Below are 12,450 nucleotides of genomic sequence, written 5' to 3'. Positions count from 1 at the left end.
TCGGTAGCTGTTGCGGGATTTTCATCTGTGACTAACATAGCTGTGTCATCTGCGAATGTTGTAGTCGTTACATTTTCGTTTGTTGGTATGTCGTGTGTAAATATTAAATATAATATAGGACCCAGAACACTACCTTGAGGGACTCCAGATCGTATAGGGTAGATTTTCGATGTATCTGCTTCATGCTTGACACGGTAGTACCTTTCTTCTAAATATGATTTTATTATAGTAAACATTGAATCAGGAACGTTCATTTTTATTTTGAAGAGCAACCCTTCATGCCAGACTTTATCAAAAGCCTGACTGACGTCAAGAAAAAGTGCAGAACAGTACTTTTTTTCTTCAAAAGTTTTATTTACTAAATCAACGACTCTATGAACTTGTTCTATTGTTGAATGCTTCTCTCTGAAACCAAACTGGTGATCCGGAAAAAGATTATTATCAGTTATTATCTTCATTAGCCTGGTCGCTAATAGCTTCTCAAATAGTTTAGCTAGTACCGGTAAGAGACTAATAGGACGATAAGAGGTATGTTCGTGAGGTGGTTTACCATGTTTATGGATCATTATTATATCAGCAATTTTCCATTGCGTTGGTACAATTTTCAGCCTTATTGCGGCGTTGAATAGTTGTGTTATCATAATAATTACACCTTTATCTGGTAACTCTTTTAAGATAGTTCCTGTTATAAGGTCATAGCCAGGAGCTTTTTTGGTTTTTAATCTATATTGAATAGTATTTTTTACATCTCTTTTTGTTACTGGTTTCATTTGCTCACTTGGCTGTTGGATTGTTGCTAGACTTTCATAGATAGCCTCATCTTCTTCAGCACTGACAGAGGGCAGAGGTTGAAAAACTTCTTCAAGATATTTTCCAAATGCCTCTGCTTTTTCTTGATCTGTTCTCGACCATGAGCCATCTGGATTTCTTAATGCTGGTATGTGTTTACTGGGTTGTTTTAATTTCCTGGTTGCCTTCCAAAGTGAATAATCGGTATCTGCTGTTGGTGTTAAATTTTGAAGATAATTTTCGATGTAGGAGTTTTTGTGCTTTAGTATTGTATTTTTCAGCTGTCTTGCGGCTCTATTGTAGTTCATTTTGTCTTGATGCTGCCTTGTGTTTTGCCATATCTTTCTTAGTCTCCTCTTCTCTTTAATTTAATTTCTTATATTAATAGGATTGTTTCTTTTATTCTGTGTATCTTTACATTTTGGAGTGGCATTCCAAGCAGCTTCTTGGAGAAGTGTAGTAAATTCATATACTGCCAATTCAAGTTCATCTTTTGTTTTGAGAGAAATATTAAGGTTTATTTTTTGATGTATTTCTTCCCTGAACTCATTCCAGTCAGTTCTATGATTGTGCAGTTTTGCTGGACGTTCCTTCTCAACAAATCTTGAATTTAGCGTCGCTATTACAGGGGAATGGTCTGAAGCAATTTCATAATTTGGTACAATATTTAGATAGCCTTCTCCAAAACCTTTGCTTACAAAGAAGTCAAGACAGTCCGGAAGTCTACTAGGGTCAGTAGGCCAGTAAGTAGGTGTGTAACTAGATAAGTGTTTGAGATGTAGTTCCTGCATCACTTGAAAGAGGATTCTACCTCTACCTGGTGAAGAAAGTCGAGAGCCCCAACTCACATGTTTTGTATTATAGTCAGCACCGGCAAGAAATCTATTACCTAGTGAATTAAAATAATTAGTAAATGATTCTTTATTCGGTGGATAGTTTGGTGGAAGATATGCTGCAGATATTACTACTTGTCCAAGCCAATCTTCTATGATAATACTTGCTGCCTGAAGGTGTGGCTCTTTCATGTTACCAAGGTGATAGTGTTTAATCCCTTTTCGAATAATAACGGCTGCACCTGCTCTAGCATGCCTTTCAGCATCAGGGTGTGGTGCATTATAAATTATATATCCATAAAATTTAAGGTTGTGGTTGCTTGTTAAATGTGTCTCTGATATTAGCATTATGTCAATATTGTTTTCTAACAGGAAATATTGCAATTCGTTTTTATGATTTGCTAGTCCATTTGCATTCCAGAGTCCTACCTTAAGTAACTCACCCATTTGTTTTCAGAGAGAGTGCATGTTTGAGTTCTTCTCTTAGTTCTCTGATTTCTTGTGTAAGTTCATTTATGGTTTTTTGCTGTTTTTCCAAAGTTTGTTGGAGAAATAAATTTTGTTGTTGCAGGTACATGTTTTGTTGATTTAGATATGAATAGATATCATTTGTAGCTATATTTTTTGATGTAGCTTGTGCATATGTTAATCCAGTTTTTGGTTGGTTCGGGCTTGACGTAGGTCTAGGGCCAATATATTGCTGCGATGTAGATGGATAAATTGATTCGGTTTTTTGGAATTCATTTTTATTATTATTGTTGTTCGTGTTCTTTGGAAATCTTTTATTTAATAACTCAACGTAGACTTGACAGCCTTTATAATTCGCAGGATGAGCGCCCCCACATAGAATACATTTTGCTGATTTTCCGTCTTCTTTCTTCTTTGTACATTTACGGTAGTCGTGTTGTCCAGCATACTTGACACATCTGTATTGTAGTGTACATTGATTTCGTGTATGACCATAATTTTGGCATCTTTTACATTGGACTATAGTTTGTTTCTTCCTTGGGGCTTCAAATCGAATTACTGCATTTAACAGAGTTCCTATTTTATATATATCATTGTTGTTTTGCTTTTTTTCTAAATCTATGAAGAAGAGATCACGTGGTTCATTTGTTGCCCGATTTTTTACATTCATTAGGTGTTTAACGTTATGTCCTTGTTTTTTTAAGACATCTATTATATCACCTTGCGGAGTACTATGATGAAGATTCCTTAGCACAACTCTGTATAGTTTTTCCTCTGGTAATTTGTAGGTATGCCGTACTATTTTGTTAGCATCCAGGGTTTCTTTAAATAATTTATAACTCTCAACTGTGTTTGGTTGAATTTTCATATTATTGTTCGTTAGTAATTTGTAAGTAAAATCCACTGTTGCTGATTTTATTAAGCCTAAAAGTTTTTGGACTTCTTTGGTAACTCCGTATAAAATAAATGGTGGAATTTTTTCCTTTTTGACAGGAACATCATTTTCTTTTTCTTCTTGTTCATCGTGGATTTCATTTAATACTTCAAAATGATTATTTATTTTGACAGTATTATTTTCTTCGATGCGTGGTTTTGCCTTTGCTTGGTTCGTTGGACTGTTGTTTATTCTTTTCCGTTTTCCTTTATACGATTCTACTGTTTGGAATTCATTTGGTTCGTATATTTCATAGTGTTTAATTGTATCTACATCGCCATTTTCTCCATCTTGGTTTGGCGAAGAAACTTCGATGGAGTGACTAGAAGTATTATTAAGGTGTTGATTCTTTCCTATGTTGCGTATATTTCCAGTTTGAGACGATGATGTACTCTGGTATGCCGGCTGATCGGAGATTTGTCCATTTTGTATTTCCATCGGTTGTTGCCATATTGGTGGTTGGTATTGCATAAGGAACGAAGGTTGCATTTGTTGTTGCAAACCGTATTGTAAATGTTGGTTTGGATCATTCAAATTTTGAAAGACGTTACTAGGATGTATTTGAAACTGCTGGGGATATCCATTGTGCGAGTAGGGTTGATTTTGGTTTGTAGTAACGTTTGGAATAATATAATTTGCTTGGTAACCGCCACCACTGGTTCCTTGCATTTTATTGCTTATTAATTATATACACAATAAAAATGATCATTATTTTTGTTTTATATTATTTAAAATGGAGTTTTTATTTCTTACCTAAAATGCTGGCAGTATCACTAATTGCTATTTTATTACTTTTAAATTTTATTAAAGGCACGAGAAAAAAGCTGTCTCCTCAAAGGTTCGAATGAGATCAACCTTTTATCAACTTTAATTGTTTATTATATTTGGAATATTGTAGCAAACATTAATTTATCATCTATTGTGGCTGAATGGATCAAGCAATCCAAAGCCAATAAGGAAGAAGAAAAAATAACGTTACGTTTATTTACGAAACAGGAAAAAACAGAAGAATGATGACCTTGATGAGGTTCAATTTGGATAGATTGTATTGGCCGCCTCATAGCCTGGATTTAAATCCGATCGAACATTTTCCGGCTAAGCGAAAGGCCACACGGGCGATAATTTACGGCGCCGTAAGGCCCGGCGCAAATTGAACCTAAGCCAAACACAACATGCGCCGGCTAACTGCGTAGACAGTTCTGCGCATCCTACTATCAGTTCACTCGTTCGCAGGTCAAGCTTGGGAACGTTTGTCATCGGTGTACAGTTTTCTTGGGCCGTGGGACGTGTGACTCACCGCCAGATATTTATCTTTACTTGTTTTTGTTTGCGAGGTGGACGTATCTGAAATGAATACGGATGGTACCTAAGTACAATTTATTATGATAAATAAAAATATTAACATAGTCAACACCCTGAGTGAAAACTGCGTTGTCTTTGTCATTAAATTCTGATAACTTTTGGTAGACTAAATAAGCGGCTATAAGAAATTAATAATCAAAGTTATGCCTTTACAAAAACACATTATTAGAAAATATTCATGTTACTTAAAACCGTGATCGATAAAAATATCGTATTACCCTCAAATTCAACTTGTCGGCATATTACATTTTTGTTTATTACAAATAGTGTTATTTTTTATGACCGATCAGTAGCGGGGGGAATATGAATTATGACCTGCAGTAATTGTAAATTATTGCGATCCTGCAGTAATTGTAAATGATTGTGATTCGAGCAGTAAATTGAGGAATATGAGTTATGACCGAGCAGTAGGGGAGAGATTATTTTAAATATGTAGGTATTATGTGCAGAAATAAAATACTCAGTGTAAAATATCGTTTTATGCACCCGCTTATGATCAAATTCGATGTTTTCGAAAGTCATACCGCTACGACTACTAGGGACGTGTCAGATATTTTTAAAACGTTACTAGTTACAAGTACGGAAACACCGATTTTAAGTTGCCAACTCAATTCAGTACAAGGATCAGATACATCAGTATTTTGTAATCAGTATTTGTACTCAGTACCACTTAGAACCGGTATGAAAAGTAACCGTTACATGTCCGCACTGATTTTGCCTAAATTATTGCAAATAAATTGCAAAATTTTTGCAATACTAAACCTTGTGGTACTCCACATACAATGTTTTTGGAACAGTCGAAGAAAACTGACGATATATTAAAGATATCTTGTTCCATTTGCCTTATCGATTTTAAAAGATATTCAGGATTTAGCAGGCTATTTAATTTATGGATCTCGTCATTTTTTTTTGTAAGATAGTCTAATTTGCCGTCATTTTTCTTTAATAAAGCATATGTCTCGATAAAAACAAACAAATTATCAGTTAGTTTTTTAGTAACTTGAATTAAGGCGTCAAAGTTGTCTTGTGGTATTTGATTTTTTGATAAATGTCAAAGTTCTCTTGTGATATTTGATTTTTTGATAAATTATTTATTTTTTCATTTAAATATCTGAGGCTAGGCGAGTCACATAATGTACAAAAAAATCTTAAATGAGGATTTTTTTGGGTCCAGTAGAGTTTTTGTCGTTGTTTTATTGAGACCCGAGCATTTCATACAAAAATACCGTTTACAATTTTCATGGCAACGCAATTTAAATTTTTCGTTTTCGGAAAATTCAGCTAAGTAAATTTCACAATTATTGCACGTCATGGTGGTCAAGGTTAAATATACAAATATTTACCTAGGTCGTTGAATAGTAAACACAATATTGAATAGTTAAACAGATCTAGTAAAACACTTACACGAGTTTAGTTACACAATAATCCAAAACAAAAAACAACTTAACACGTTTGAGTAAGGCGACTGCGATAACAAACAAAACAAAACACACACAAGTGATCGCATCGATAGTCAAAAACATGCTGGTCAAAAACATACTGTTCAAAGGACAGTTTCAATGGCAACTGTTTTCAATTTCAAAATATTCCATATTTTTTCCATGCGTGTAATTTTATGAACTTTTTTTTGTAGAAATTGAATCTTCTGATATGGATTTTAGTCTTAGGTCTAATGTTTGCAGTATTTGTTTTTACCGATGATGGAGAAATGCATTTTAACAGAACCAACAAATCATTATATTACGCCTTAAGTAGAGTCATTTGGGCTATTGGACTATGCTGGATAGTCTATTCTTGTTACCATGGCTATGGAGGTAATTATTTTTATTATACCATCAGTACCATCATGTTATTTATAAATCTTTATGTTAAGTCATTCATTCTTCTTTCCCGTAATTAGTTTGGTTACAAATGTTCTGACGGGCAGCTCTGTTAGACACTATAATAAGTGCAACTCAAGTTTAATTAAAATAAAAATATATTCTGAATAAATAATGGTGATTCCATTTAAAACCACTCAATTTTGGATCCAAAAATCTTTTGGATCTCCGATTTGTCTGAAGCTTGGTGTACCTATAGCTTCTGCGGAACGTAAAACTAAGCTCGAGCTGAAGCATTTAAGCCCGAACAGTCTTCTTCTTTTCTCTTCTAAAAATATCATTTTTAGCGATTTTACAGTGATTTGCTATTTATTTAAACAAAGTTGTTAATTTTATTAGAAAGTATCAGTGGAAAAAACAATGTTTTAATAGAAGGGACTCAAAAATGCCACTATAAGGCATTATAACAAGTTATTTTGATTCATTTTGATCAAATTTTAGTGTAGAAAACGCTAAATTCCGTTTATTACATTTTTCTCCATTCCCTAAATACATCACCCGTGTTGAGCTGTCCCCCTCCCCCACTTGCAAAAATTTAAAAGCAAATAGCGCTGATTTATGAGCTATTTATGAGCTTTCATATTCCGCACATCAAATTTTGAGCTCGTTACACTGAGCAGGAATTTAATATTTTAGTGTACTTAGAAATAGGGACATTGAATCGATCTTTGCGACAGAATTACGAGCTATTTATGAGCTCTTGAAATGATATAGTTTCGATTTTTGAGCTCATCCCCTTCACCCCCAAACAACCCTTTAATTGATTTAACTTAAGAGAAACATGCTGAAAAAATTAAAATATATCGTATCGCGGATATAATTCCTATAGCTTATATATTCTAAGAATAAACTCTTAAATTACGCGCATTTCGATTATTGAGCTACAACCCTTTCGCAAGAAAACCACCCCATCTTCCTGGCTTAAGAGAGAATTGTACTTAAAATGCATTAAATTAATTATTTGGCGACTACATATCATTTAATAATTTATGAGCTCCCAAAATAAGCGCATTTAGATCATTAAATTGCAATTCCTTTTGTATAGTGCAGTCACTGAAGGTAAAAATCAACTATTACCTTCAATTTCGGTGAACCTTCATCGATTTTCACGAAAATTGGTGAGTGGTTATAGGATACTTCAAGAAACAAAGATGATATGGTGATACCTTGCGCCTTTACCCTGAGGACGGATACCGCCTCTTCTCGGGAGTGATAATTATTTTATTAAAAATAACTCCACAAATCGATAGAAGGACAAATTATAAGAATAATTTGTTATATAAAGTTATTAAAATAAGTCAATACCTTTTGAGTTATTAAAGTTCAAAGATTTTAATTATTCGTGAAAAAAATGCATGTTTTAAAGCGATTTTTCGTAAATCACTGAAAAACTAAGTTTTTCCAAAATAGTTAATAGTAGTTTAATTCGTATAGCTTATATTCTAAGAATAAACTCTTAAATCACGCGCATTTCGATTATTAAGCTGCAACCCCTTCGCAAGAAAATCATCCCATCTTCTCGGCTTAATAGAGAATTGTACTTAAAATGAATTAAATTAATTATTTGACGGCTACATATCGTTTAATAATTTATGAGCTCGCAAAATACACGCATTTCAATTATTGAATTGCAATTTTCTTTCTATAATGCAGTCACTAAAAGTAAAAATCAACTGCGACCTTCGATTTCGGTGAACCTCCATTAATTTTCACGAAAATTGGTGAGTGGATAGAGGACACCTCAAGAAACAAAAATAACATGGTACCAACTTGCAGATTTTGCCTAGGGTAGATGTCACCCCTTCTCGGGGGTGAAAATTACTTTATTAAAAATAACTCCACAAATCGATAGTGGGACAAATTCTAAGCAAAATTTGTTACATAATGTTATTAAAATAAATCAATACTATTTGAGTTATTAAAGATCAAATATTTTAATTCTTGTTAAAAAATGCATGCTTTAATAGCATGTTTTATAAAGCGAGTTTTCATAAATAACTAAAAAACTGTAAGTTTTTACAAAAAAGTTTTCATCACTAAAATTGAAGCTAATATAAACTATAATAAATTCCTTACTTGTAAAACCATTTAATGTTAATTTAAAGTAAGTTATAGGTAATTGAATATGTATTGATATTGTTTTTCTGCGAGTATTTAAATCTAAGGATCCAAGCTTAAATAACGGGAACACGATGCATTTTATAACACTTACTAAATACTTGTCAAAGTACTTAGAAATACTTATCAAATGAGCTCCAGAAAAAGTTGATAGCATCAAAATTTATACTCCAAAACTTTTTCCAAAAAAACAATTTTGTTTTTTTTTTCGAATAACTCTGTTAATTTTTATGGTATCAGGCACATACAGCTATTTGAAAGGTAATTTCAAGAGCTATAAAACTGTATTACATTTAATCTTTTAAATACTTTATTTTTTAGGATGATAGGTTAAAGGGTTACATTGTTCTCGCAGTAAAATTTAGACTTAAACGTTTTCTATCTTGGTTATTTTGATTCATACAGAAATCAAAAGATAAGTAAAATCTTTGCTAATAAAAAAAACTCAAATTTCGTTACCTATCTAGAATTTTTTACGTATATCGAGTATTGTTGGAGTTTTTATCAAAAGCAAATAATTTACGAAAATTTGAAAAGTTTCGTTTTATTAAATCATATATATATATTTTAACAATATGCATTCTAAATCGGTCAAAATGTTTAAGGTCATTTATTATGCTAAAGTAATAAATAGAGTCTTATAGGGATTACTAAAGATTTTAATTTTTGTGGAAATGGCGTTCGTTTTATTTTTCACTTTTTACTAAAAAATTTGAAAAAGTCCTATTATTTTCATGTTCATTTGCTTAACTTTGATCGTATTAACTTCTTTCGGTGCTCATTTAATAAGTATTTCTGAATACTTTGACAAATGTATATTAAGTATATTTTATAAAATGCATCGGTTTTCTGTTAATTAGGCTTGAATAATTAGATTTGAGTACTCGCCGAAAAAAAATACATCTATAACTTCCTTTGAATTAATAACAAAAGGTTTTCCAAAGCTTTAATTTTGGTAATGATAACTTTTTTGTAAAAACTTACAATTTTTAAGTGATGTCTGAAAAACCGCTTTAAAACATGCATTTTTTCACGAAAAATTAAAATCTTTGATCTTCAATAACTCAAAAAGTATTGATTTATTTTAATAACTTTATATAACAAATTCTGCTTATAATTTGCCCTTCTATCGATTTGTGGATTTATTTTTAATAAAATAATTTTCACCCACGAGAAGGGGCGGTATCCACTCTCAGGGTAAAGGCGCAAGGTAGCACCATGTCACCATTGTTTCTTGAAGTATCCTATAACCACTCACCAATTTTCGTGAAGATCGATGAAAGTTCACCAAAATTGAAGGTAAAAGTTGATTTTTACCTTCAGTGACTGCACTATACAAAAGGAATTGCAATTTAATGGTCTAAATGCGCGTATTTTGGGAGCTCATAAATTATTAAATGATATGTAGTCGCCAAATAATTAATTTAATGCATTTTAAGTACAACTCTCTCTTAAGCCGAGAAGATGGGGTGGTTTTCTTGCGAAGGGGTTGTAGCTCAATAATCGAAATGCGCGTGATTTAAGAGTTTATTCTTAGAATATATAAGCTATAGGAATTTTATCCGCGATACGATATATTTTAATTTTTTTCAGCATGTTTCTCTTAAGTTAAATCAATTATAGGGTTGTTTGGGGGTAAAGGGGATGAGCTTAAAAATCGAAACTATATCATTTCAAGAGCTCATAAATTGCTCGTAATTCTATGGCAAAGATCGATTCAATATTCCTATTTTTAAATAGTGGAGGGCTGACTCAGCCCCCCAATAAAATATTAAATTCCTGCTCAGTGTAACGAGCTCAAAATTTCTGTTGTGCGGAATATGAAAGCTCATAAATATCTCATAAATCAGCGCTATTTGTTTTTTAATTTTTCTAAGTGGGGGGGGGGGGGGGGGCAGCTCAACACGGGTAAAATACATCATCTTCGATTTGGTTGAAAATTTGCTCACATATTTTTCTAAGAGGGGGGGCCAGCTCAACACGGGTAAAATACATCATCTTCGATTTGGTTGAAAATTTGCTCACATATAGTAGTCCATGTGGTGAGACAGCTCCCGTCTGGAAAAATTTCTGATTCGGTTTCTTTGTGGATTCCTATTCAAAAATGTCCCCTTTAAACAAATCTGAAGGGTACCGGGCGGAATTTTTGGGCAGAAATTGTTTTTAAACAATTTTTTTTTTTAAATACAAAAGATCACGTTTTTTTGCTCCGGAACATATACCTATTTTTGAGTTTTGTGGGTCATTCTGAACAAGAAAGTTATCTTGTAAATTTTCTCGGAAATTGATAGTTTTCGAGTTATAGGCGATTTAAAATCTGAAAAATGCGAAAATACGCATTTTCGAGGCTTAAAAACTCATATTTAAATTAATATTTTTGAGGTTGCCAGATACTTAAATTGAAGATTTGAAGAATAGATATTCAGCTTCAAGATTCTGAAGAGTCATCGCGTCTAACTTTAATTTATACTGTTTTTTTTTTTTATTGTTCAATATGCCTGTCTATCCGATTTTTTTGCCGGTGCGGCGCGCTCCGTTTCAAAAATCTCCTATTTTCATCCGAAAAATATTTTTTCTAGATTCTTTGGGACATTCTAAATAAAATAAGTTTCTTGGCATTTTTCTCAAAAGTTAATAGTTTTAATGTTATAAACGATTTAAAATCCGAAAATGCGTTTTTTGTCATTTTTCGGATTTTAAATCGCTTATAACTTAAAAACTATTAACTTTTGAGAAAAATATCAAGATACTTATTTTATTTAGAATGTTCCAAAGAATCTAGAAAGCATATTTTTGGGAGGAAGATAGGAGATTTTTGAAATTGAGCGCGCCGCACCGGCAAAAAAATCGGATAAACACGCATATTTAACAAATAAAACACAACGGTATAAATTAAAGTTAGACGCGATCACTCTTCAGAATCTTGAAGCTGAATGTTCAGTCTTCAATCTAAGTATCTGGAAACCTCAAAAATACTAATTTAAATATGAGTTTTTAAGCCTCGAAAATGCGTATTTTCGCATTTTTCAGATTTTAAATCGCCTATAACTCCAAAACTATCAATTTCTGAGAAAAATTACAAGATGTTTAGATTGACTCAAAAAATCTAAAAATATATGTTCCAGAGCAAAAAAAAACATGATCTTTTGTATTTGTTTAAAAAAATTGTTTAAACAATTTCTGCCCAAAAATTCCGCCCGGCACCTTTCAGATTTGTTTAAAGGGGACATTTTTTAATAGGAATCCACAAAGAAACCGAATCAGAAACTTTTTCAGACGGGAGCGGTCTCACCACATGGACTATAAACACAGTACTTTAAGTGGTTAAGGTGGTATGACACAATGTTAAAATTTATATAGTTTTTAGGTACAGTTACCGTCACTATTTCAAAACCAATCTTCAACTTAGAGGTATGTACGTGAACTGTAGACTTTCTATTTTAATAGTATCTAGTTAAAATTTCCAAAGAAAGCAGTATATTTTTTATAACTGTACTTAAAGGAGTCCATGTCATAACTTACTTAGTAACTTGCTATAAAAATTCGTTTTGCATAATAATTTTTGAACTTGGGTGGAAAATAACTACCAGAAACGATTAACTATGCAAAAAGCTTTATTTTAAACAAAATTTCATTGTCCATACTGCCATAATTTTTAAATTAACTGTACCTAAAAGTAAAAATTTTAGTTAAAAGCTGCAATCTGGGGATTTTGTTGAAATTACAGCAATAAGTTGGCATTTTTCTAGTGATAAATTAGTTCCGCTGTCACTTAATAGATGAGAAGATGAGTTCACGTGTCATTTAGTAGATGGCAGCAGTGATGTATTAAATGGAGACAGATGCGCGTTTGCCGGATTTTAAGAAAATCTACAAACAATTGAAAACGAGTTTTGTAACCACGGAAATACGATGAATCACGCGGTTTTGTTTAGAAAAGTGGCCCCACCCCCTCCCAGTACGCATTTTGGACCTTGTTTGACTTTCACTTTCAATCATGATTGTATAACGTCACAGTGTCTTAACAATACAAATATACATGTTTTATGCTTGAAACCGTGACGTT

General features: G+C 32.5%; 1 protein-coding gene across 2 annotated transcripts in view; it reads left to right on the top strand.

The window, feature by feature from the left end:
- Positions 1-12,450, top strand: part of LOC114336198 (nose resistant to fluoxetine protein 6-like) — a 151,852-nt gene that overhangs the window by 131,063 nt on the left and 8,339 nt on the right. The window contains exons 11-12 of one of the 2 annotated variants that reach the window (XM_050645733.1): positions 6,020-6,200; positions 11,745-12,413. In XM_050645733.1, coding sequence (XP_050501690.1) covers positions 6,020-6,200; positions 11,745-11,842 — 279 coding nt within the window. In that variant the 3' untranslated portion in view covers positions 11,843-12,413. Of the gene's footprint in view, positions 1-6,019; positions 6,201-11,744; positions 12,414-12,450 lie in introns of those variants that run through there. The other variant, XM_050645732.1, reaches the window with a different exon arrangement.

Source organism: Diabrotica virgifera, chromosome 3, assembly GCF_917563875.1.
Source record: "Diabrotica virgifera virgifera chromosome 3, PGI_DIABVI_V3a".
NCBI lineage: Eukaryota > Metazoa > Arthropoda > Insecta > Coleoptera > Chrysomelidae > Diabrotica > Diabrotica virgifera.
Note: the sequence above shows the minus strand (reverse complement) of the source record. Positions and strands in the feature narration are given on the sequence as shown.